Below are 27990 nucleotides of genomic sequence, written 5' to 3' on the forward strand. Positions count from 1 at the left end.
CTTGCCTGGAGAATCCCAGGGACGGGGGAGCCTGGTGGGCTGCCCTCTATGGGGTCGCACAGAGTCGGACACGACTGAATCGACTTAGCAGCAGCAGCAGCAAGTCAAAATTGGAATAAGAAGATGCTAGAAAGCGTAGGAAAAAATGAAATGGTAAGAACAGCATCTGTCTATAAATGACACACTAGAATTTAATAGAGGATACAATGAACAAATATATTCTGGGATTACAGATTATTTTGTATGTATACATATATTATTTGTAGACATACTACTCTGTAGCTTCTCATACAATTAAGAATCATTCCTATATAGTTGAACTCCTTGATCAACACAGGGGTTAAGGGGGCCAGCCATCCATGTAATTGAAAATCCATGTGTAATTTATAGTTGGCCCTCCATATACCGTTTTGCATCTGTGAATTCAACTAACCATGGATTGTGTACTATTATAGCATTTTACTACTGAAAAAAAGTATGTATAAGTGGATCCTTGCAGTTCAAACCCATGTTGTTCCACAGTCAATTCTATTAAAAAAAAAAATCACTTTTTTGATTGTACTTACACAGTGTTATTATAAAGACAATGGGACTAAAAAACAGAATAATATTTGTATTAGCTGCTGAAGACTTTTGAGAAAGACATGCATATAAGGAAGACTGTAGCACTAATATATCAGATATTTCAGAAATGCAAAAAGAATTTAAGAAAACAGTAGAATCTGTGGTGGCAATATTTAAATTAGATTTAAAATCTCTGCAAAAAGATGATTGAATAAAAAGGGATGCATTAAAAAGAGAACTGACAGAATGGAGTGAAAAAAAAGGAAATAAAATAAAAAGTGCCTTTTTAAAGTCAAGACTAAACTGAAAGTAACACAAGAGAAATTAAACACCAAAGATACTAATTTAAGAACAATATAACATGGGAAGGAAGAAGATAAAATATAAGGAAAACAAAATGAAGAAAGGATGTTTTGAAAATTCAACAAAAAAGATTTTAAATGAAAGACAAAGATATACAGAAAACGGTAAAAAAGAAGAATTTTTTTTTTTTAAAGGAAAAAAACAAATATTAAGAACCAGAATTCAAGTAAGCTTCACTGAGGGAAAAGTGGTCTTGAAGCTTATTGAAAGAACACACCACATACTTTGTAGACCATCATTCAAAAAGTTCATTAAGACTATAATGGAGGATAGGAACAGGAAATGACGCTCACCAAAACTTAAATCAATTCAGACCTGAACTGTTTCAGTGTGAACCACAACTTAGTATACTAGAGGATCATAACTAAGCTTTTAGTATTTTTTTAAGACATGAATAATGTAAATAAAATAATTAGCAAATATGCCCTGCCTATCGTGTATAAAGCTATATTCAAATGTTGACAATACACAACAAATATTTGCTTTGTTGTGCTTAACAAATATCTGCTTAGTGTATATGGAATATTTACTAAAGTTGTCCACGTTTTAAAGGTTAACCTCCACAAATCACAAAAGTTTTAAGAAATTTTAAATATATTGCTGACCACAGTAGAATTTAGATAGCAAAAAAAAAAAAAAAAGACCAAAAACAAACAGAAGGAGTATTTTCAGTATTTGAAAATTAAGCAATACAACTCTAAACAATATATAGATCAATGAAGAAAAGTCTGTGAAAACTAGGAAAAATTTATGAAAACCGAGAAAAGTCTATGAAAGCTAGAAAACAGTCTATTTAATTTTCAATTAAAATAATGAAGATGTGACATACCAAAATATGCAGACTACAGCTAAATCAATATTGTTTTAAAATCATATACTAGAAGCCAAAATGGATGAAAATAAATGTTCCCTTCCTTCATCTCAAGAAGGGAGAAAACCCTACAAATCAAGCTTTTGAAATGAAGGAAATAATTAAGATAGGGAAAGAAAGTAAAAATTTAAATGTAGAATTGAGAAATCAATGAAGTCCAAAGTTGGTTGCTTTAAAAGATTGATAAATGATTAAACTCTGGTATGGTAGACATGATCAAAAAGAGAGACTACATAAAATATAATTCTAAGAGATGGGAAAAGAAACATCACTACACATCCTACAGACGTTAAGAAATAAATATGAGAAGAAATACCATGACCATGTTTATGTCAGTATATTAACTTGACATAAATATCTTAATCTTTCCTGATAAACTCTTCCAACATTTAAATTGAAATAGCACCAATTTTACTCTAAATCTTCTACACTGAAGAAAATATCAAGCACTTCCTAACTAGTTTTGCACTACTGATTTAGCACTTAAAATATTGATTGTAGTTCAATATATCAACATAAAAAGGAAGGGAGACACATGATTTATTTTCTACAAGTGCTGCAAAATACTAGATAACATTGCACATCCTGGGGTATGAGAAGCTGATGGAATTGGTAGTTCATAGCAATGGAAGCTCCTAAAGGGACGATCTTGGATGGATAGTTATTTTTCTTTGTTCCTCTATTTTTAGAGATGAATTTTCCTGCCTTATGTCCACTTCAACTTCATTTTTTTTAATGGACTTTATCTTCTCACTGTCACAATAAAGAAATGAGTCTTTTCCCAGAGTCCTCTGTTTTAAAAGTGAAAATGCAGTACCTTGAGATTAAAGAATGTATTACTTTAAATAATAGGAATATAATAATTGGAAATAGTGTGCAAAGTGGTGGATATATATACATCAAAAGAAAAAAAAAAGCATACAGATAAGTTAATAGGTAAGAGATGTCTTTAAACAGAAATAACATTTCTGAACCAAGATTCCATTGAAATTTAAATAAATTTTATTAATAAACCCAAACTTTCCTTGGTATGCCATCACAGTATCTAGATTAAAAGTTGTAGTTTAATGAGCAAATTGAAGGCTAAAGTGGTATAAAGAGACTGGGTATGAGGATGTAATCATCAGGCAAATTTTAAGTTAGTAAAGGAGTTGTATAAAGGGTGAAAGAAGTAGACCAAGAATGAAATTCATCTATGTTACATTAATATTACCATTCCATCATATTCAGATCAGATCAGATCAGATCAATCGCTCAGTCGTGTCCGACTCTTTGTGACCCCATGAACCGCAGCACGCCAGGCTTCCCTGTCCCTCACCAACTCCCGGACTTCACTCAGACTCATGTCCATCCAGTCAGTGATGCCATCCAGCCATCTCATCCTCTGTTGTCCCCTTCTCCTCCTGCCCCCAATCCCTCCCAGCATCAGAGTCTTTTCCAATGAGTCAACTCTTCCCATGAGGTGGCCAAAGTACTGGAGTTTCAGCTTTAGCATCATTCCTTCCAAAGAAATCCCAGGGCTGATCTCCTTCAGAATGGACTGGTTGGATCTCCTTGCAGTCCAAGGGACTCTCAAGAGTCTTCTCCAACACCACAGTTCAAAAGCATCAATTCTTCGGCACTCAGCCTTCTTCACAGTCCAACTCTCACATCCATACATGACCACAGGAAAAACCATAGCCTTGACTAGACGGACCTTTGTTGGCAAAGTAATGTCTCTGCTTTTGAATATGCTATCTAGGTTGGTCATAACTTTCCTTCCAAGGAGTAAGCGTCTTTTTAATTTCATGGCTGCAGTCACCATCTGTAGTGATTTTGGAGCCCAGAAAAATAAAATCTGACACTGTTTCCACTGTTTCCCCATCTATTTCCCATGAAGTGGTGGGACCGGATGCCATGATCTTCATCATATTAGATGTTATCATCTCAAACAACATTGGAAGCAGGGTAAAAATGGAAGTTGAGAGAACAGTGAGCAAAAGTAATCATTGGAGGGAAAGCCTAGAGGAATATTAGATCTATAGAGTTATATACATATGGATATGGATACAGATGTGTATATTTTTTTGCATGTCTCAGTTTGAAATGAGGACTTAAGTGCAGGTAATTTATTTGGAAGTTGATTCGAAAAAGTAGGAATAAGGAAATAGGAAATGAGACAAAATGAAGAGAAAGCCAATATTTAGGTATTTTACTAAGGGTACTGATTATGAACTCAGCAAAATTATTGGAAGATTTTACAGAACACCCGTTAAAATTATCTGTGGGAAATTTGAGAGATTAAGTATTGAGAACTCCCTTTCCTATTAATTGAGAATTATTCCTAGGGGGTGTTAATTCTTCTTAATGTTCAGGCAGTATTTTTCACATAAACTGATTATTTCCAAGGCTTTAGAGGAAGCTCTGAGTCAAAAGAGTGGAAATACAAAGCTGACATCAGAATAAGGTGAGTTATTGTTGGTAGAAGTAAGAACTGTCTTCTGTCTACCATCCGGACTTCCCTGGTGGCTCAGATGGTAAAAGCATCTGCCTATGGGATGCGGGAAACCTGAGTTCGATCCCTGGGTTGGGAAGATCTGCTGGAGAAGGAAATGGCAACTCACTCCAGTATTCTTGCCTGGAAAATCCCATAGACAGAAGAGCCTGGCAGGCTACAGTCCATGGGCTCACAAAGAGACTACTAACACAACTGAGCAACTTCTCTTCTTCACTTCTGTCTACCATCACTGGCCTGAAATCACAGATGTGAAAGAATGTGATTATAGTCACCATAAGCATCTAACAGATGGAAATTAAATTAAACATTCTATTTATTAGTAGTTTAAATGGCAATGGATGTGGAGGTAGGAGAAATTTAGTCCCAATAATTAGTTCAGGTATTCACTGGATTTTTGGCACTGTTGCTAGGAGCAAGATACAGTGACAAACCAGCTCCTGCCCTCCAAGAGTTCAGAGTCTGAAGGCAAAGAAAGCACAGCCAGCCTGTTGTTAAGATACAGTGTATAAGAGTATATACACTACTTTTGAACTGTGGTGTTGGAGAATACTCTTGAGAGTCCCTTGGTCTACAAGGAGATCCAACCAGTCCATCCTAAAGGGAATCAGACCTGAATATTCATTGGAAGGACTGATGCTGAAGCTGAAACTCCAATACTTTGGCCATCCAATGTGAAGAACTGACTCATCGGCAAAGACCCTGATGCTGGGAAAGATTGAACTCAGGAGGAGAAGGGGATGACAGAGGATGAGATGGGCATCACCAACTCAGTGGACAGAAGCTTGAGTAAACTCCAGGTGTTGGTGATGGACAGGGAGGTCTGGCGTGCTGCAATTCATGGGGTTGCAAAGAGTTGGACACTGAGTGACTAAACTGAACTGAACTGATAAGAGTGTATACAGGTGGTGTACACCATAACCTATTGGAAGGCATTGCCCTGAGGGACCGAAAAGTCTACTTGGGGCAGTGACTTACCAGATGAAACCTGAAAAATGAATTTAAATTATAAAGGCAAATTTGGTAAGGGAATATATTCCATGCAGAGAAAAACTTTCATATCCTTACACAACATTTTTCTTCCTGTTTCTGTATTTTTTAACTGTTATGAATGGGATTGGGACCTATAGAGGGCAGACCCTAGCATTCGTTAATTGATCAATAAATGTTAACTTTTACTTTAGTCATCATCAGTATCTTTATCACTAAAATAATGTGCATCTTGACACGGAAGGAATGCTAACATTTCAGAATTCCTTTGACAATAGGATATCACAAATTAAGGCAGAGGTAATATTTAACATAATTTTCACAGAAGATCATATAGTAAGACCAGTGTGAATATTGCAGTGAATAGTATGATGGTGTTTAGGTCTTTGTGTTGAAATAATAAAATATTAGAAAATTTACTATCAAAGAATGCCTATGAGCCTGGAATTCAGCATCAGAAATGTCTGGATTTCTGAGTCACTTTTCTACTTAACCTGCTTTGTGATTTGCAGCAATATTTATGTTTCTGTATATTACAATTTATCTATCTAAAAAATGGATGTAAATAGTTAATAGCTCATTAAATAGTTTTGAGGGTTAAAAAAGATCATTTCTGCAAAGCATTAAATTCACTGCCTAGTGCAAAATTACTTTTAAATTATTTATTATTCTGCCTTTCTTTTTTTTTTTTTTTTGCATTTCTTAAATAAGGAAATCAAACCAGGGCTTCCCTAATAGCTCAGTTGGCAAAGAATTCACCTGCAATGCAGGAGATCCCGGTTCAATTCCTGGGTCAGGAAGATCCACTGGAGAAGGGATAGGCTACCCACTCCAGTATTCTTAGGCTTCCCTGTGGCTCAGCTGATAAAGAACCCTCCTGCAATGTGGGAGACCTAGGTTTGATCCCTGGGCTGAGAAGATTTTCTGGAGAAGGGAATGGCTAACCACTCTAGTATTCTAGCATGGAGAATTCAGTGGATTGTATAATCCATGGGATCACAAAACATCACTGAGCGATTTTCATTTTCAATCAAACTACTAAAAAGATTTTTAAAGATAACATTGTTCTCCAGAATTAAACAGTAGTAAAACTTCATTGTAAACAGTAGAATTATTCCTTAAAGTTCTGGAGGTTAGAAGTCCAAGATTAGATTGCAGGCATGGTCAAATAAGCGCCCCCTTCCAGGTGACAAACTTCGTGTATCATCGCGTGGTGGAGAGGATGAGAGAACTCTGTGGGATCTTGTTTATAACAGCAATCTCATTCATGGGGACTCCATCCTTGTGAAAAAACTCCCAAAGATCTTGCCTTCAAATACATTCACCTTTGGGCTTCCCTGGTGGCTCAAATGGTAAAGAGTCTGCGTGCAGTGTGGGAGACCTGGGTTCGATCCCTGGATTGGGAAGATCCCCTGGAGAAGGAAAAGGCAACCCACTCCATTATGCTTGTCTGGAAAATCCCATGGATGAAGGAGCCTGGTCAGCTACAGTCCATGGGGTCACAAAGAGTCGGACGTGACTAAGCGACTTCTCTCTTTTGGAGGTTAGAATTTCAGCATGTGAATTTTGAGGAGACACAAACATTCAGATCATAGCAGCTCTGTGTGTGTTGTGTGTGTGTGTGCGTGTGTGCTTGTGCATGGGCGTGCATGTTCAGGTGTTTTAGTCGCTTGGTAGTGTCCAACTGTTTGACCCCGTGGACTGTAGCCCACCAGGCTCCTCTGTCCATGGGGTTCTCCAGGTAAGAATACTGGAGTGGGTGGCCATGCCCTTCTCTAGGAGATCTTCACTACCCAGGGATCTAATCTGGGTCTCCTGCTTTACAGGCACAATTTTTTTTTTTTAAACATCTGAACCACCAGGGAAGACCAGCAGCTATATATACAGCAATAATCCACATAGTGGTGGGAGATATATAGTTAGCTGGACTTGGTATAGTCAGGTCTCATAGTGCTTATTATTTTGTGACATTCCCAGTGGCCCAGAATTAAGATCAGTTACTCACTTTGAATCACATTGAGAATGACCTTCTCAGGGTAAAAGGTGACACATATTGCCTTCTTCCTTGGTACTGAGAGGCCTGATGGAAATCAGGTTACTGGATCAATGGACAAAAACAAATTATTGTTCTACAGCTATCATTTAGGTCTGATAATGCTTTCAGTATATGTGCTTGAAAAACAAGGGAAAATTGCTGGGGACCTGCCCCAGCTGATCCAGGGTATTCGAAGGAGAGACGGCCTAGGCGACTATTTACATGCTAATTAGAGATATAGAGAACAATAGAATGAGGATAGCTCAGTAGGAAAATTCAGTGGAGAAAAGAAGCTGAGTAGCTTGGTTTACGCGGGAGACCAATAAAACTTCAAGACAAGAAGTTTGCACCACTGACGTAGGCCGCAGGCGCCCTCTCGAATAGCGGAAGGTGTCTCACCCTAGACACCTTCTCGAGTGGGTCTTAGAAGCCCAGACATGATTAGTCAGCGTGGTGGGTTCCGCGCTCCAGATGGAGACTCAGCTGGAAGTTAAAGGGAAGAATGACATGGGGAGACCAAGCGTTGGTGAGCAAGGCCCGTAGCTTTATTTTTAACAGGGGCTTTTATACCCTAAGTTACACATAGAGGATAATAGGGGATGCAAAGTCAGCAGTCTTTGGTTCTTATCAAAAACCAAGGTTTCTTTCCTGCAAATGTATCGTATACAAATGGTTTAGGTGATTTACATCATCTTCTGGCCAGAAGGCCTACTAACATTTTATGACTCTTGACAAGGACTTATCAACAAAGACTTACTTTCTCTAAGAGTAATTATTTCAAGGTTTGGCACCATCTTCCAAAGATAAAGTTGCATTCCTATAGGGCGGATGTGTAATGGGTTTACAACAAAGAAAGAATTTATTACCTTAAGGGTCTAAAGTTACTAACACCAAGGCCACTACTTATTTTTTCTACATACCCACTATTAATTGATACATATTCAAGGATACAATTCAGGGGATGTGAAAACTTGGCAACAAGCATTGACTCATCAATGAAATCCTTTACTAGTTTATTCTGACAGTTTTTAACTCTCTGAGAGGCTCTAAGCTATTTGAATATCTTAAGCTTCCCATGCCTCTCGAGGCTAGGAGACTGTAAACAATCGTATGCATAGCTGCAGGAGTCCGGGTAAACTTGTCAGGCGAGTTAGAGAGCCATCAGAGGGGTTTGGATTTAAACACTCCTAATTGCCCAGGAACTTTATTAATTGGAGCTGTAAGTTAACTCTTTGACACAGAGAGAGAGAGACGGTGGTAGGGGACAGCCCCCAGTAAAGTCAGAGGTGAGAGCACAAAGCAATAAAGTAGGCAGACTCTGGTTTTTTGGGGGAAAATGCTCGAGAATATCCGGGGGGACTCCTGAGGCTCGATCCCGCCTTTGCGTATGCCGAGCCTCCTTCCTCATGACCTTTGTCACGAGTGGAATGCCTCACCGGCTCCCCGCATCTCCCCCTTTTTTATTTCTTAAAACAGCCAGATGTAGCTCAGTCTCGAGCCTCTGAATGCTCTGCCGAAGAATCCTGACAATACAAGGAAGAATGATTATTAGAAATAAAATTAAAACAGCCAAGGTAGCGTAGCCGAGGAAGGTAGACAGAATATTTTTTCCTGAAATGTAGTTAGAGAAAGTATGGAAGAAATCATTTGCTGTTCCAGCGGCAGTAAAATCTAATCGGGAGTGTTCCAGGGTTGCTATTTGATTGTGAAGTTTCCCTAAGTCTAAGCTAATGTCAGAGCTGTTCCAAATACCTGAAATATGGTTTTTAATCTTTTCCCATTCAAAATCTGTCTCATTTACTTTCAGGGGTGTTACACATATCCACCGGTAGTCAGCATGACAGGACAATGCCATTTTCACCTTTAAAGCCTGCAATTCAGTCCCAATATGTATTACTGCTTCCTCTAGGGCATCTACCCTCATTTCTAATTTTCTGTCTATAGCTTCCTGTGTTGCCAATGCTAAAGAAACATTTTTGGACATAGAATCAACATATTGAGCAGTATGTACTTGTTGAGTCAATGATATTGCTGCCACAGTAACAGAAGTAATTGCACTTATCAAAGCTGCTATTCCCAAGATAAGTAAGCCCACAAACCGTCGTGTTCGCATTAAATCCTGCAGTTGTTGTAATACAGCCAAACCGTAATTATCATACCAATAAGAATGCACAGACACAGGTATCATGAGATAGGGTGGGCGTTTCAACACAACAAAAGAACAAACATTATATTGGGGGGTCAAACAAGATGAAAGCATACATTGTTCACAAGTTACAATATTAGGTCCACCTGAATAATTCATGTGTACATTTAATCTTTTGGAGTCATTAGTAAAGAGAAAAACATAAGGCGAGGGTACACAAGCTAAAACAGAATAAGTAGAATTGCTATTTGGACGGAATAAGGAAATGGGAGCAGTGGCAGCAAGGGCCCTCCAAATTTCTGGTTGCCAAGAGGTTCTGTTCTTAGTTGTATAAGACAATATAGGCGAAACAAATCGATTATTATGCCATCTAGTAATGCTTAAAGGCCAAGAAACCAAATCTTTCTTCCAATTATAAAATCTGCTGGGAAAGTCATCGAGGGGCAATGGGCTCCTATCTAGGTCTGAGTTACTCCAATCGTGAATCATGTAATTTCCTCCTCCCGGTATTCTATAATCAGCTCTTAAACGATAAGTACAAGATTTCCAAATCGGATACCCTGTACGATCATCTATAGTGTTCCATATGGCATCTGAAGGCTTGGTATTATAACAACTTGGATATCCAGGAGGGGGTCTATGGATTATAAATTCGTGGGGATCAAGGGCCCCGGGCATACGAGCCTGTAAAATCCAAAGCGCTAGACGCTCTCTATGTTCAATACCTGAGGCTGGAGAATGAGTCAGAACTGCCTTTTTAGAGGCTCCGACACATCCTTCTTTAGGGGGAATAATAAAGCTTTCTATATCACTGGGGAAGTTGAAACAAACAGGAAGGTCGTCTGCTAATCCCCTGAAGGTAAAATTGAAATTAATAGGATATTCGTCTGTGGTATAGGAAGTATATGACCCTCCCAGTAACTGAGGCTGGTTTGTGTGGACCCATAGGGGGTCACTGTTCCAGGTAACTACTTGAAAGGTTGGAGGGTCTGGGAAGTAAGCCCAATACTTTTCAGGAGTGGGGGAGGAGGCGTTTACCTGGCATGATAATAAGGCAAGCATAGCAATAAACATCTTCTCAGGGGAGGTTGGAGAGCCCTGCAAAGAGGTTATTCCCCGTGCCTGATGGCAGAGTGTTTTTATTTGTCCCCAAGTAGGTATGGAGGCATTCCGGGTCGCCTGAGTCAGGCGGCCTGACCTCCTTTTGTGAGGCAAAGGATCGGGGGGAGCGATATCCTGTATGTGAAGTTGAGACATCTGTTTGGTGGGCGGATCCGTCCCCTGCTCATCCGGGATCCCTGATGTCAGTTGCTCCGATGTCAGTGGTGTTTCCCGTGCTGGCGGGGGGAGCGAAGGCAGAGGAGGCCCTTTTCTCTTTCGGGGTCGCGGCGGCCGTGGAACTCGGTATCCGAGAGGCTGAGACATGGCGAATCAATCTATCCGGAACCCAAATTGGAGAATCTGCGTCCTGTGGAAAAATACAAGCATATCCTCGACCGCTGGTTAACAATGGATCAGGACCTTTCCACTGTCCGGAAAGGAGGTCCTTCCATTTAACTAATGGTTTTGCATTCAATTGCTCCGGGCACCAATGGCGAAGCATTGCAGTCATTCCAGCTGAATCAGTATTTAAAATATTTATTACAAAAAGAGCATGTTGCAAGAGGTGATGGGGAGAACTATATTTAAACTCCCCTTCTTTTAGTTTTTGAATTTGGGTTTTTAGCGTTTGATGTGCTCTTTCCACAATGGCTTGTCCTTGTGGATTATAAGGGATGCCTGTATTATGTTTAATTTGAAACTTTAGACAAAATTCCTGAAAAGACTTAGATGTGTAAGCAGGAGCATTATCAGTTTTCAAGGCTTTTGGCAGACCCATATATGAAAAACAAGTAAAGAGATGTTGTATTACGTCTTTAACTGCTTCCCCTGTGCGAGCAGTTGCAACAATAACATGAGAAAAGGTGTCTACTGTTACATGAACAAAAGACAATTTTGCAAATGAAGAGATGTGAGTTACATCCATCTGCCAGAGTGCATTAGGTTTAAGACCGCGAGGGTTAACTCCCATAGGCAAACTATTTATAGTAGTGGGACAATGAGAACAGGAACGAACAATCTCCCGAGCAGAGTCTCGAGGAATCTGAAATTGATATCTTAGCGCAGTAGCATTTTGATGGTGGAGTGAATGAGAAGCTCGGGCTTCTTCAAAAGCAGAAGCCACTGTGACCTTAGTTAGTGAATCTGCCAGGTCATTTAAGGCACTTAAAGGTCCAGGCAATCCAGAATGAGCCCGAATGTGACCAATAAAATATGCTCGGCTTCGTTTCCAAATTTGCTGCTGCAGTTTAGTTAACAAGTGAAATATTGCAGTTTTGTTCTCAGGCAGGATCGCAGTCTCAATGTGTGGAAACAGCCTGACCACATACTGAGAATCAGAGTAAAGGTTAAATTCCTCCTCTGCAAACATAACAAAGGCCTCTATAACAGCTGTGAGTTCAGCTCTCTGGGCCGAAGTGTCCTGCGTATATAAAACTTTACGCTGATCTTTTGTAACTATAGAAGCTCTGCCGTTAGCAGACCCGTCAGTAAAAACCATTTGAGCATCTGAGATGGGAGAGTATTTACACCTAACAGGGAAAATAACCGGGTGTTTAGACATAAAATTTAGCAAAACATGTGAAGGTAAATGATGCAGAATTTGGCCAAAATAATTTCCGATAGCAATCTGCCAATCCTCATCAAACATTAGGAGAGCATCAAGTTGTTCTTTATTATACGGAATTACAATTTCTGCTGGTTCTTTACCAAACAATTCAATGCTACGTTTTCTCCCTTTCAATATCAGTGTAGCTATCAGTCCTGGATAAGAGGCCACTACTTTTTTAGCCTGGGCGGGGAGATGGACCCATTCTAGAGGGCCATTTTGCCATAAAACTCCCGTAGGTGCTGTTGGAGTAGCTAGGCAGAGGAATTGCCAATTTGTTTGTAAATTAACTCTTTTAACATAGCTATCAGATAAAGCTGCTTCCACTTTTTCTAAGGCCTCCTGAGCCTCAGCAGTTAATTGTCTCTTAGAAGTTGGATCAGGATCCCCACGTAAAATGTTAAAAAGAGGTTTTAATTCAGCAGTAGTTAATTTTAAATAAGGCCTGATCCAATTAATGTCGCCTAAAAGTTTTTGATAATCATTTAAAGTAACAAGGTGATCTTTTCTCAATTTTAATGGGGCATGAGTCACAGTTTCTGAATTGATAACCCGTCCTAAGTAAGTTATGGGCGGATTGACTTGAATTTTCTCTGGGGCAATTTTTAAGCCTCTGTCTGTTAAAGCCTGAGTCAGATCCTGGAGAACAGTTTGTAAATGAGCTCTATCAGGGTGAGCTATTAAAATATCATCCATATAGTGAATCATATACAGTTGTTCATATTTAGCCCTAATATCTTCTATAGCTGCATTAACAAATTTCTGACATAAAGTAGGGCTATTTTTCATTCCCTGGGGCAACACTTTCCATTGAAACCTTAAATAAGGCTGTTTAAAATTTTCTGCTGGTAAACTAAAGGCAAATCGCTTTTTATCCTCAGCATTTAAGGGGATGGTGAAAAAACAGTCTTGTAAATCAATTACAATAATATTATATCCTTCTGGGATGGCTACTGGGGAAGGAAGCCCAGGTTGTAAGGCTCCCATATCTTCCATAGTGGCATTAATAGCTCTTAAATCTTGTAAAAGTCGCCACTTGCCAGATTTTTTCTTAATAACAAAAATAGGAGTATTCCAGGGGCTATTGGAGGGCTCAATATGTCCCAATTCTAGTTGTTCAGAAATTAACGCTTTGGCTGCCAGTAGTTTTTCTTTAGTCAGAGGCCATTGTTCTACCCACACAGGGTCCTGAGATTTCCACGTAATGGGGTCGGCAGCAAAAACAATGGCCTCCATCAAAAATTTGGATACCCTAATCCAGCACGGAACTTTAGAGGAGCAGGGCAAATTGGCTCAGTTGTTCCTGTCTGCTGTTTACCTAACCCTTTTGAAGGGTCATAGCCCATTTGTAGCATTTGCAAAGTTACTTTATCATCAGGGCTAAAAAGTAACATGCCCATTTGAGACAGCACATCTCTCCCCCACAGCGAGAAGGGCAGCGAAGGAATCATATACGGTTGGAATGTTCCACGGGTATCCTCAAATTGCCAGTCTAAAATTTTTGCACTTTGAGCTACTGTAGGAGCTCTCCCGATGCCCACTAAGTTATTTGCAGTAGTATGTGTGGGCCAGGAATTGGGCCAGTCTTTCCCAGAAATACAGGAAACATCTGCTCCTGTGTCTAATAGCCCTTCAATAGACTTGCCACTGACAAGAATAGATTTCATAGGACGCTTTTTAGTAATTTCTGTTACCCAAAAAACCATGTCACTAGACCCAAATCCTTTGTCCTGTCTTTCATTTTGGGTGGCTGTTTGCCCAATTGCATTATGATAAGGCAAAAGTAAAAGTTGGGCTATTCTCTGTCCCTGATGTATTTGGAAAGTTTTAGTCGGGGGTGAAATCATTATCTGAATTTCTCCTGTATAATCTGAGTCAATTATTCCAGGAATAATTGTAAGACCTTGTATAGCTAAGGAACTTCTGCCTAGTATAATTCCTACCAGGCCTGTCGGTAACGGACCTTTAACTCCTGTAGGGATTTTTATAGTGGGGCTATCTGGTGTTAATATTGTTGAGGTGGTGGAACTGAGGTCCAGTCCTGCGCTGCCTGGGGTTGCTCTGATGAGCTCTGCGACGGGACGAAGGGAATGAATGGGTTCAGTGAGGCTGCCCCAATCGTTGTCGGGGCCTGGGGCTGGCCCCTCAACCCGTTTCCCGACTGCTGGTCGGGGCCTAAAAAGGCTCCATTTCTATGAAATCTTGACCTACAGTCCCTTGCCCAGTGATATCCTCTCTGGCAGCGAGGGCAAAGAGACCTAGGATTAATAGGCAGTGGGGCAGGGTTTTGCGGAGCAGCCACAGCCGGTTGGGCTGGATTAGGCAGATAAGAACCGGGTGGTCTTTGAGGGCACCCATGAAAAGTGTGTCCCGTCTGGCCACAAGAAAAACAAGTTCTAGGGAATGCATTCCTGCCTTGGTTATTGGGATCACCTTGTGATGGCTTGTTTTTGTTAGTAAAAAAGGATTGGACTGCCTGCTGATAAGAGTTTCCTTTTATCGCTGCAGCTATCGCAACACCCTGTAGCACTGATGGTCCTACATCTGCACACTGTTTCATATAATCAATTAGAGTTCCAGTTCTTCTAACAGGGCGCAATATAGCCTGGCAGGTAGAATTAGCATTTTCAAAGGCCAAGTGTTTTGTTAACAGTTTAGCTGCCTCAGAATCAGAAATTATTCTCTGGACAGCTTCTGAGAGTCGTGAGACAAAGTCTTCAAATGGCTCTTCTGACTTTTGTTTAATATCAGATAGAGCGGCACCTGATGCTTTACCATCGGGCAATGAGCGCCAGGCAGTAAAGGCACAATCAGCCACCTGTTGTATAGTAGTCCTATCTAATTTCATCTGTTCATCATACGAGGGGTAGTCGGCCTGACCAAGTAATATAGGTTCAGTGATATGTGTAAAGTCTCCATTTTGGTTAGAAAAAGCGTATATACGAGCGAGATCATCATATTCAGATTTCCAAAGTATAAAATGTCCTCCGGACAGGCAGGCCCTAGCAATTGATTTCCATTCTCGAGGTGTTAAGCATTGACCTGCTAAATTTTCTACTAGCTGCATCGTATACGGGGCTTTAGGCCCATATGAGATACATGCATTTTTAAGTTCTTTTACCAATTGAAAAGAAACAGGCTCCCAGTCGATAGCCTTTTGTTCACTTTCATCATTGTCAAAAATTAAAGGGAAACAAGCCTGAAGCTGGGGATCGAATTTCTCGCCAGGGGCAGAAGAGGCCCGTCTCCGTGGGATTGATTTTGGAATTTTCCCACTTCGATAGGGAGGTGGCGGTAATAATGCGGGTTTAATAGGACCTGTACGGCGTGGTATGGGAGGTGGTATGGGGGGAGGAGGTATGGGAGGTGGTGGCAATGGCATAGGTTCCACATTCTCTGCTCTGTACTCAGGAGCTCTTTGAACTGTTTGGTATCCAAAGCTTACATATGGATTAACTGGGAAGCTCTCTTGGGAATCCCTAGGGGCATATGGCCTGATGGGAGACGTTTCTCTTAAGTTCTTTGGAGCTGATGGTCTGACAGGGGAAGTTTCTCTTAAGCCTTTTGGGGCATCTTTGTTTAAGAGATGCCGATCTCCATCAGGGTGATATTTAACTGTGATCTCGCCTAAATTCTCTTTTTCTTTTGGGGAAGGCTGATCTTGTTTTTCATCCCTATCTTTAAGTTGTTCCTGAGTAGTCATGGCTGCTAACATTTTTCTTAATTGCCGATAGTCGGGCGGGTCTTCGTTTTTCTCATTTTCCTCAGGTTTAACTACAGTTTCAACATCATTTTCCTCTTTAAAAGTTACTCTTTTAGATTCAGGGGCAGGTTTAGCTACAGCATTTTCTTCACTGTCACTTTTAAGATGTACTTTTTCTGAATCAGGGGCAGGGTCTAAGACATCTCTAATGATATTCCATAAGGAAAAGGCGTCATTAGGCACCTTTTCTGAGCCGTGTTCGGCGTGGTAAGTTTTTAGCTGTTTTCCTACTTTTTCCCAGACATCTAAGTTAACAGAGCCTTCGTCTGGAAACCAGGGACAGTGCTCTTGTACAAATGAAAAAAATGATTGAATGGCAGATTTTTTAACTTTGATTCCTCTTTTACCTAATAACTGTAAAATTACTCCTATAAAGAGCTGTCTTTCATTTGATTCAGTATTACCCATGTCAGAAAATTAAGTATAGTAAAAGATTTTGCTTTAAGCTATCAAAAGATCAGGCTTTCCTTTGGCCTTTTAACTTCAGAAACTGTTTTCTCTCTCTAAGTCTAACTCTTTAACACTTTCAACACTTCCCACTCCTCTCGCCCTGTCTATCCTACAGGGGGGTCCGCGGCACCCTTGAGTGGGGTCCTAGCCGTCCCGAACACTGGAAGAACAATAGGGCTGGTGACCCAGATTGTCCCGGGGGAGGAACAGTAGGCTGATGGCTCAAACTGTTCCAAGGGAGGAGCAGTAGGGCTGGTCACCCAAACTGCTCCGTGGGGGAACAAGAGGGCTGGTCACCCAGTTGTTCCGAGAACGGGGGGCAATAGGGCTGGTAACCCCAATTGCTGGGAGCTTACCTTCGAAAATCCTGTATCGGGCGCCACCTGCTGGGGACCAGCCCCAGCTGATCCAGGGTATTCGAAGGAGAGACGGCCTAGGCGACTATTTACATGCTAATTAGAGATATAGAGAACAATAGAATGAGGATAGCTCAGTAGGAAAATTCAGTGGAGAAAAGAAGCTGAGTAGCTTGGTTTACGCGGGAGACCAATAAAACTTCAAGACAAGAAGTTTGCACCACTGACGTAGGCCGCAGGCGCCCTCTCGAATAGCGGAAGGTGTCTCACCCTAGACACCTTCTCGAGTGGGTCTTAGAAGCCCAGGCATGATTAGTCAGCGTGGTGGGTTCCGCGCTCCAGATGGAGACTCAGCTGGAAGTTAAAGGGAAGAATGACATGGGGAGACCAAGCGTTGGTGAGCAAGGCCCGTAGCTTTATTTTTAACAGGGGCTTTATACCCTAAGTTACACATAGAGGATAATAGGGGATGCAAAGTCAGCAGTCTTTGGTTCTTATCAAAAACCAAGGTTTCTTTCCTGCAAATGTATCGTATACAAATGGTTTAGGTGATTTACATCATCTTCTGGCCAGAAGGCCTACTAACATTTTATGACTCTTGACAAGGACTTATCAACAAAGACTTACTTTCTCTAAGAGTAATTATTTCAAGGTTTGGCACCATCTTCCAAAGATAAAGTTGCATTCCTATAGGGCGGATGTGTAATGGGTTTACAACAAAGAAAGAATTTATTACCTTAAGGGTCTAAAGTTACTAACACCAAGGCCACTACTTATTTTTTCTACATACCCACTATTAATTGATACATATTCAAGGATACAATTCAGGGGATGTGAAAACTTGGCAACAAGCATTGACTCATCAATGAAATCCTTTACTAGTTTATTCTGACAGTTTTTAACTCTCTGAGAGGCTCTAAGCTATTTGAATATCTTAAGCTTCCCATGCCTCTCGAGGCTAGGAGACTGTAAACAATCGTATGCATAGCTGCAGGAGTCCGGGTAAACTTGTCAGGCGAGTTAGAGAGCCATCAGAGGGGTTTGGATTTAAACACTCCTAATTGCCCAGGAACTTTATTAATTGGAGCTGTAAGTTAACTCTTTGACACACAGAGAGAGAGACGGTGGTAGGGGACAGCCCCCAGTAAAGTCAGAGGTGAGAGCACAAAGCAATAAAGTAGGCAGACTCTGGTTTTTTGGGGGAAAATGCTCGAGAATATCCGGGGGGACTCCTGAGGCTCGATCCCGCCTTTGCGTATGCCGAGCCTCCTTCCTCATGACCTTTGTCACGAGTGGAATGCCTCACCGGCTCCCCGCAGAAAATAATGTATTTTCCATTGACAGAATGAGAGGAGATGGAATTTCTCTTTATTGTAACTCTAATTTATAGGTGGAAAAAAGGGTTTTGTTTTTATTGTGTTGTAGACCACAGATCATTTTGTGATTTCGTTTCTCAAAACAGAAATTCTATTTAGTTCTGTGGCCGCTCTTTTAGTTTGTTTCCTTGACATCTCTTACCTGAACTCAGATTGTCTTCAGGGTCTTACCGTGCTATGAATAATGCATGTAGCCATTATAGTGAGCTTCCTACAATTCAATTAGGATCATGCCATCCTCTTGTTTGAAAACCTTCAAATGCTCCTCAAACAAAATTTGTATCTTTTAGCCTGACATTCACAGTCTTTTTAAATTTTGTTATAGCCACCTGCATTCTTAATATGTTCTTTCTTATCCTACATCCTATGGCACAGCCACATGATTCTGTTTATCTAACAAACTAACCATTTATTTCCTCAACTCCAAGGGCTGTTTTTCTCACCTGAAAACTTGCATTTTATATATCTCTGTGAATAAATACCATCTATCCTTTTAAATCTCAGGTTAAAATCCTATTTGTATAGGTTACCATGACTCTCATAATACAAACATATACTGCTTCTTCAACTAATGTAAGCTTCTAGTATAACACATTGATTTGTGTAACCACACTGATACTTTTTAGTTTTAATTACTCTTGATTGTAAGCTCCTTAGTCAACCAGCTCTGCCCTCTAAAACACGTTTGCACATAGTAGGAACTCAACAAATATGTATTTGCTGAAAAAGATGATCAGATGTAATAAGCTGTGGGTTCATAGTATTCACACTATACTTAGCTAAAATGATTTAAAATATTTCTTTGAGTTCATCTAAAATATAAATGTGCATTGGTAAACCCTACCTAGCTTAAAGAAGTCAACAGATTCTCTCTAGTCTAAGCAAAATACTAATTATGTCCAATAAAATGTTTACTGAGAAGAATTACAGAATCTTTGAGGGATTCAATCTACAAGGACTTCTAATTATCACCACAATAAACACTATAAATTATTATACATTTAAGTTTTAGATAATTATAAATGGATTTTTAAAATGTTTACCAGACAATGGATCTATATGACCTCTTGCTAATTAAGTAGGTTGTAAAAAACACCTTTTATTTCCTTGGTTTGATTGTGCATCTTTCTTATTCACCTTACAGTCAATAGGGGCTTCTGTCATAGAAAAGCTTAGTTAATAAAGTCTCAGTTAAATCAATACAGTAGAGCTTTGAATAAAAATGATATATACTTACATTTCTGAGTGAGAAAAATTATTGAAATATAAACTTCAAATAAAATGAAGAAAGGAAGAGAATTATAATAAGCTGTACTATATGGCTCTGCTGCTGCCGCTGCTAAGTCGCTTCAGTCGTGTCCGACTCTGTGCGACCCCATAGACAGCAGCCCACCAGGCACCTCGGTCCCTGGGATTCTCCAGGCAAGAACACTGTAGTGGGTTGCCATTTCCTTCTCCAATGCATGAAAGTGAAAAGTGAAAGTGAAATCGCTCAGTCGTGCTGGACTCTTAGCGACCCCATGGACTGCAGCCTACAAGGCTCCTCTGTCCATGGGATTCTCCAGGCAAGAGTACTGGAGTGGGGTGCCATTGCCTTCTCCACTATATGGCACAGGGACTCTCAATTTCAATATTTTAAGACATTAAAATGTCCACATTAGTTCTGAAATGTGTTGCAAGAAATTTGTTACACAGAATGATTTATCAAAGTTTACAAATATTTTACCTTTTAATTTATTTACTAAAATATTGATTTTTTTTTCAAAAATTGCTTTATTTTTGACAAAGAAGGCAAGAATATATAATGGGGCAAAGATAACCTCTTCAGTAAGTGATGCTGAGAAAACTGGACAGCTACATTTAAAAGAATGAAATGAGAACACTTCCTAACATCATATACAAAGATAAACTCAAAATGGGTTAAAGATCTAAGTATAAGACCAGAAATTATAAAACTCTTAGAGGAAAACAGACAGAACACTCGATGACACAAATCAAAACAAGTTCCTATATGAACCACCTCCTAGAGTAATGGAAATAAAAACAGAAATAAACAAGTGGGACCTAATTAAACTTAAAAGCTTTTGCATAGCAAAGGAATCTACAAACAAGGTGAAAAGACAACCTTCAGAATGGGAGAAAATAGAAGCAAAGAAAACAACTGACAGAGAATTGTTTCCACAATATATAAGCAGCTCATACTAGCAGCCAACTAGTCTTTCCCAAACAAGGCAACTGTTTAAATTATAGCCAGTCAAGTAAGTCCCTTGCTTTGCTTCCTCTTCTTCATAAAAGACTTCCCGTCTAGCTCTTGTTGGTGGTGCATTCCTAACCACCTTTGGTTTGTCGCAGGTTGATTCAAATCAGCGTATGCTCAAAAAAATTCTAGAAAATTTTAATGTTGTTCAGTTTAGTTTATAGCAATGTCTTCTCTGAGCATTTCACACTTTGTATGTGAAATGTGAAAATTTCCTTACGTTGTTCTTTTCCTACAATTATTCCAAGACACTGAAGTCATGAGTGAGTCATAAACCAAGAGAATATTAAGGAACAGAGCAGAAAAAATAAGTCAGTAGGCTGATGAGATATATATTATCATCTGTGTCTCCTTCCTGTACATATTCTGATTGGAATTCGTGCAACTTTGGATATTTCAATGGACTTCTGATGTGCTCTTTTAAAAATATGCCATTTTTTATAGTTTGTTTTGTGATAAAACGTTGAGAAACAGGAAGTGCATGCGTGCTAAGTCACTTCAGCTGTGTCTAACTCTGCATCCCCATGGACTGTAGCCCACCTGGCTTCCCTGCCCATGGGATTCTCCAGATAAGAATACTGGAGTGGATTGCCAGGCCCTTCTCCAAGGGATCTTTCCAACTGAGGGATCTAATGCAAGAATCCTGCATCTCCTGCATTGGTAGGTGGATTCTTTGTCACTGAATCACCTCAGAATGCTACCCAAAATAGTGAAAGGTACCTTATAAATAGTGCACATGCATTATGTAATCTAATGTAGAAAGGCACAGTCCCTTTGCAAGGTCCTAGAAATTATACGTCAGAGAAGGCAATGGCACCCCACTCCAGTACTCTTGTCTGGAAAATCCCATGGACGGAGGAGCCTGGAAGGCTGCTGTCCATGGGGTCGCTGAGGGTCAGACACCGCTGAGCGAGTTCACTTTCACTTTTCACTTTCACGCATCAGAGAAGGAAATGGCAACCCACTCCAGTGTTCTTGCCTGGAGAATCCCAGGGATGGGAGAGCCTAGTGGGCTGCTGACTATGGGGTCACACAGAGTCAGACACGACTGAAGCGACTTAGCAGCAGCAGCAGCAGAAATTATATGTGGTTGTTGTTGCTCAGTTCCCCAGTTGTGTCTGACTCTTTTCAACCCCGTGGACTGCAGCGCAGCAGGTCTCCTTGTCCCTCACCATCTCCTGGAGTTTGCCCAAGTTTATATTCATTGCATCAGTGATGCCATCTAGCCATCTCATCCTTTGATGCTCTCTTCTCCTTCTGTCCTCAAGCTTCCCAGCATCAGGGATTTTTCCAATGAGTTGGCTGTTTGCATCAGGTGACCAAATTGACCAAAATACTGGAGCTTCAGCTTTAGCATCAGCCTTTCCAATGAGTATTCAGGGTTGATTTCCTTTAAGATTGACTGGTTTGATCTCCTAGCTGTCCAAGCAACTCTCAGAAGTCTTCTCCAGCACCACAGTTCAAAGGCATCAATTCTTTGGTGCTCTGCCTTCTTTATAGTCCAGCTCTCACAACTATACATGACCACTTGGAAGACCATAGCCTTGACTACATGGACCCTTGTTGGCAGAGTAATGTCTCTGCTTTTCAACACATTGTCTAGGTTTGCCATAGCTTTCCTGCCAAGAAGCAATCATCTTCTGATTTCACGGCTGCAGTCACCATCTACAGAGATTTTAGAGCCTTAGAAGAAGAAATTTGTCACTGCTTCTACATTTTTCCCTTCTATTTGTTATGAAGTATTTGGGCCAGAAGACATGATCTTAGTTTTTTTTTTTTTTAATATTTAGTTTTAAGGCAGCTTTTTCATTCTCCTCTTTCACTCTCATCAAGAGGTTCTTTAGTTCCTCTTCAGTTTCTGCCATTAGAGTGAGGTGTGTCTGGATAGTACCAATATATTGAGGTATATAAACACACACACACACACAGACATATTTACTCAAATGTAATGTTGTAACATGTGTTCAAAAGCAAACATTTCAATTTAAATATAAATAAGTTAGAGTCTTATTTCTTATGAAAAATTTCCTTGCCTTTCTGATGTTGTATAAAAAGGATAGTTGTTTGAATTAAGTAAAATAAAATATCATGCAACAATGTTGTTTCTTCCTTTCAATATTGGTAGATTAAAACTAAATGTTCTGATGAAAAAAATGAAAAATATTTACACTATTAAACATGCATGTGTCTTAAGTTAGCAACCAAAGAACTGAAGTTATAAAGGTCTGAGATTTTAACATAAGACAGAAATCAGAGGGAAGCTGGATTTTAGAATTGCCTTTTGCCTTAGAGTTTCTGACCATTATAAAAGAGAAAGTTCAGAGACTATTAAGCTGACCAGAAGCTTTCTAAAACTCATAGGCATAGGAGTTTTTGTCATTTCAAGGAAATGAAACCTAGCTATAGTTCACAGGATTTGGGAAGGAACACTGAACATCATATACAATGACTAAACTTGTATTGAAAGTAGTTCAGGCCTCACTACAAGTAAAGCAAACTTTAACGTTGGGATCTCTAACTGGGTGAAGATCACACAGGACTGCGCTTCCCAGGTGGAGCAGTGATAAAGAATCCATCTGCGCATGCAGGACACATGGGTTTGATCCCTGGGTCAGAAAGATTCCCTGGAGTAGAAAATGGTCACCCACTCCGGTATTCTTGCCAGGGAAATCCTATGGACACAGGAACCTGGCAAGCTACAGTCCATGGGTCACAAAGAGTCCGATATCACTGACTGAGCTCACATGCACATAGGACTAATTATGCTCCTTGGAATGTAACAGAAATAAGTAAACATCATATCTTAAGAGGAAAAGCACCAAAAATTATTTCTAAACTTTACATCTATAGTATATAGTGCATAGTATAATGTAGAATCAGCCATTCAATGAAAAAAAAAAAAAAGGTGATAAAAAATCGAGACAAGAGACAGAAAAGGAAAAAGAAACCCAAAGGTAACGGAGATAAAAGACTTTATAGCACACATTCTTGAAGTGGTCCCTTATATACACTTTTATAATAGACATTCCTTGAATAATGGCTGCATTTAGTGCCTTTTTTTTCTATGGAATATATTATGGTAAAGGTGATATGAAATCCCTTCTGAGATCAGGATATTGAAAGAGTATGGCTTTTGTCTTGACTGTTCTCTCTTACTCTCTGGCATGCTCATTCTGAGCAGTTCACTGCCAACTTTTGACCTGCTTTCTAGAGAGTTCCATGTCACAAAGAACTAATGTCTTCACTCAGAAATGTTTAACCAGTTTCTACCACTGGCCCCTTAAGGGGGTTTTTAGTTAAGAACACAGGTTTGAAAGCATTTTTACTTGTGTGCTAAGTCACTTCAGTTGTGTCCAACTCTTTGCAACCCCATGGGCTGTAGCTTGCCAGGCTTCTCTGTCCATGGAATTTTTATGACAAGAACACTGGAGTGGGTTGTCATTCCTTTCTCCAGGGGATCTTCCTGACCCAGGGACCAAACCTATGTCTCTTATGTCTCCTACATTGGCAGACAGGTTCTTTATCACTAGCACCACTTGGGAAGTCCATTTTTAGTGCTTTTCTTATAGAGCCCTACAATATGGCTGGTAGACTGCAGTCATTCAATAGATATTTTTCAAGTGAATATATGAATGTTTAATGTGAGCAAAATTATGAAGATTAAAAGAAAATATGTAGTACATAGGTACTTTGTTTAACAATAATATTAATAGAGCATAACCTCAGATATGCAGATGACACCACCCTTGTGGCAGAAAGTGAAGAGGAACTAAAAAGCCTCTTGATGAAAATGAAAGTGGAGAGTGAAAAAGTTGGCTTAAAGCTCAACATTCAGAAAAAGAAGATCATGGCATCTGCTCCCATCACTTCATGGGAAATAGATGGGGAAACAGTGGAAACAGTGTCAGACTTTATTTTTCTGGGCTCCAAAATTACTGAGGATGGTGATTGCAGCCATGAAACTAAAATGCTCTTACTCCTTGGAAGGAAAGTTATGACCAACATAGATAGCATATTCAAAAGCAGAGACATTACTTTGCCAACAAAGGTCCATCTAGTCAAGGCTATGGTTTTTCCTGTGGTCATGTATGGATGTGAGAGTTGGACTGTGAAGAAGGCTGAGCGCCGAAGAATTGATGCTTTTGAACTGTGGTGTTGGAGAAGACTCTTGAGAGTCCCTTGGACTGCAAGGAGATCCAACCAGTCCATTCTGAAAGAGATCAGCCCTGGGATTTCTTTGGAAGGAATGATGCTAAAGCTGAAACTCCAGTACTTTGGCCACCTCATGTGAAGAGTTGACTCACTGGAAAAGACTCTAATGCTGGGAGGGATTGGGGGCAGGAGGAGAAGGGGATGACAGAGGATGAGATGGCTGGATGGCATCACTGACTCGATGGACGTGAGTCTGGGTGAACTCCGGGAGTTGGTGATGGACAGGGAGGCCTGGCGTGCTGCGATTTATGGGGTCACAAAGAGTCGGACACGACTGAGCGACTGATCTGATCTGATCTGAACCATAAACTTTAGTTATGTGTAATATCACATGATATGTTATTTTAGAACTTAAGGAGAGGGTGTAGAACAAATTGTATCATGACATTATTTCTCAAAGTGCCAAGTTCAATCCATATTCTTGAATTGTATAGAGCCTGAGGCCATTATCTTCATGAAACCCCCAAACCATATTGTAGAACAACTAGGCTGATCATTTCAGCTCTCTTAGTGATTAATTATAGCTAAGGGAAAATCAATTGTACAACAATTTATATCAATTATTCAGAGCGGTGGGATGGCTAGGATATTGGTCATCACAAAGTACGATGAATAGCCAGAACCCACAGAGCAAGACTTCTTGATCCTCTGAGAAGTATAATTAACAACCTTCAAAATCTTAAGCATATGGTATGTGAGGATACACTTGAATTATAGAAAGTATGATTATTAATTGAGGTTGAGAAGTTATTAGTAATACTAATCCACAACATCAGTATTCTTCCATTGTATTACAGAGTCTACTAGAATTTTTATCTTGGACTTATAGCTTTCAGAACTGTGAGAAATTATGTCAGTAAGCCATCCAGCCCATGATATTTTTTTGTGTTAGTCAAATTGATGAGTACACACACACACACACACACACACACACACACACACACACACACATCCGTTAATGCATCTAGCTCAGAGTGTAAGAGCTCTTGGTCCAGATATGACTACCCAAATTTGTGCATACTTTTTATCTCATCACTCCCATCAACCTACCTTGAATTTTTGCTAATGCTATAGCAGTTTTATCCAATGTGGTTTTGCATCATCATTGTAAATGTCAACAGAGTAAAAAGGAGACAAATATCTTCCCATTTTTATATTGAATAAAAATAATTTTTATCTTTAGGATACCATGAGAATCAGAGTTCTGATCCTCTGGAACTCTGATCCTCAGAGTTCCAGAACCCTCTTGGAAAACTGCTGCATAGAGAAGTGAAGAGATAATATTTTTATCAAATGAGAACTTCTGCTGTTTTTCTAGTGTTAAAAAACTGTGTGCTGTTCTCTGCTTATGGAGACAGAGAAAAAAGCATTGGCCAAAACTATAACTGCAAAGTGTTGATTAGGTCCCATAAGTGAAAATCGTCTGCTCTGTGTCACAACTACAGTCATTCTCCGAATCTCATCCAACTTCTACCTAGATCAAACAAGTTAAAATGGAATATATTAACACTCTAATTTACATTTTACAAGTCTTTGAAAGTAGAAGCAATGTTGAGGATCTCCACAGAGATGTGGTATGTATTTTGGGCTTCAGTTTTAATGCTTAGAGAAAGTTCTAGGCACTCACTTTGGCTCTTCTTTCAATTTCAGTCCTCAATGCACAGATTCTATTACCAATGGAGCAGTTACATTTGAAATATGCATTAAATAATGGGATAAATAATTTCAGATTAAGAGCACTTTCCTGTTAATTATATTAAACAAGGCATTAAGATGTTTTTCCACCTACTTCAGTCCTAGTGGTTGGTTAATTAGATATCCCTAAAGATGCTTGTAAGCATTATCAGAAGTTTACCTCTAATACTGTTACCTCCTATGATGACTGTTATCACCTTGTCTCTTTTGGCTAAATGTCACTGCCACTCCAGAGTCTAATTATTTCCATTGAACTGAGAGGCCTGTTTCAGAGCAGCATTGTCTGTCTTTGTCCCTAGTGACAATGAATGTCCTAGACATAGGCAGTCATTATCACACTTCTCCAGAATGTCTGCATTCTCTTCATCACTGTCTTCCCCAGTACCTCAGTGAAAGAAATACAATTTCCAAAGTCCAGATAGGGTATCCAAGGAATGTATTTCATGGCAAGGGCAGAGAGTGTTCATAATTCCTGCTCAGGTGCATTTTATAACTTTGGGGGTTTACTGCTGTGTTTTCCATTATTTCTTCTTCAATAACAGCTGTATATGTGCATATGCTTAGCTGAAGTTAATTTACATGTATTCCACCCTTGTAGGTTGTTAATTATACTTCTCAGAGGATCAAGAAGTCTTGCTCTGTGGGTTCTGGCTATTCATCGTACTTTGTGATGACCAATATCCTAGCCATCCCACCGCTCTGAATAATTGATATAAAGGTAGTAACAGCAAACTGTGTTGTAGGCATTGTTCACTGAATGTACTTGTAGGAAAGAAATCCAGGTTGTTAGAGTAGCCTGAGCAAAAGGAATGCATTTCACAATTTTGTTATTATTTGTATTTTTAATTACTTTTATTAATTAATGAACATTAATGTATCTGTACAAGAGGGTAGGTTTAACTGAAAAATATATTTAAATGTTTTAGATTTCTCTTAAACATATATTTAAAGGTTTTGTGATGATACAGTTCAGTTCAGTCCCTCAGTCGTGTCTGACTCTTTGTGACCCCATGAATCGCAGCACGCCAGGCCTCCCTGTCCATCACCAACTCCCAGAGTTCACTCAGACTCATGTTCATCAAGTCAGTGATGCCACCCAGCCATCTCATCCTCTGTCATCCCCTTCTCCTCCTGCCCCAATCCCTCCCATCATCAGAGTCTTTTCCAGTGAGTCAACTCTTCACATGAGGTGGCCAAAGTACTGGAGTTTCAGCTTTAGCATCATTCCTTCCAAAGAAATCCCAGGGCTGATCTCCTTCAGAATGGACTGGTTGGATCTCATTGCAGTCCAAGGGGCTCTCAAGAGTCTTCTCCAACACCACAGTTCAAAAGCATCACTTCTTCAGCACTCAGCCTTCTTCACAGTCCAACTCTCACATCCATACATGACCACAGGAAAAACCATAGCCTTGACTAGACGAACCTTTGTTGGCAAAGTAATGTCTCTGCTTTTGAATATGGTATCTAGGTTGGTCATAACTTTCCTTCCAAGGAGTAAGCGTCTTTTAATTTCATGGCTGCAGTCACCATCCGCAGTGATTTTGGAGTCCCAAAAATAAAGTCTGACACTGTTTCCACTGTTTCCCCATCTATTTCCAATGAAGTGATGGGACCAGATGCAATGATCTTCGTTTTCTGAATGTTGAGCTTTAAGCCAACTTTTTCACTCTCCACTTTCACTGTCATCAAGAGGCTTTTGAGTTCCTCTTCA

At 39.9% G+C, this 27990-nt stretch overlaps 2 protein-coding genes across 2 annotated transcripts; both read right to left on the reverse strand.

The window, feature by feature from the left end:
* Positions 1-13405: 13405 nt before the first annotated feature.
* On the reverse strand, positions 13406-13876 carry LOC132343927 (endogenous retrovirus group K member 7 Pro protein-like). Its single transcript, XM_059881966.1, has one exon. It carries the CDS (start codon positions 13874-13876, stop codon positions 13406-13408), a length of 471 nt encoding a protein of 156 aa, XP_059737949.1.
* A 299-nt stretch (positions 13877-14175) lies between these two features.
* LOC112444529 (endogenous retrovirus group K member 6 Gag polyprotein-like) lies at positions 14176-27026 on the reverse strand. The gene is made up of 3 exons (XM_024986123.1): positions 26975-27026; positions 16644-16766; positions 14176-16199 (listed from the first exon to the last, which is right to left on the reverse strand). The coding sequence occupies exons 1-3, from the start codon at positions 27024-27026 to the stop codon at positions 14176-14178; spliced, it is 2199 nt and encodes a 732-aa protein (XP_024841891.1).
* Between the last annotated feature and the right edge of the window lie 964 nt (positions 27027-27990).

The sequence above is a fragment of the Bos taurus genome, chromosome 26 (assembly GCF_002263795.3).
Source record: "Bos taurus isolate L1 Dominette 01449 registration number 42190680 breed Hereford chromosome 26, ARS-UCD2.0, whole genome shotgun sequence".
NCBI lineage: Eukaryota > Metazoa > Chordata > Mammalia > Artiodactyla > Bovidae > Bos > Bos taurus.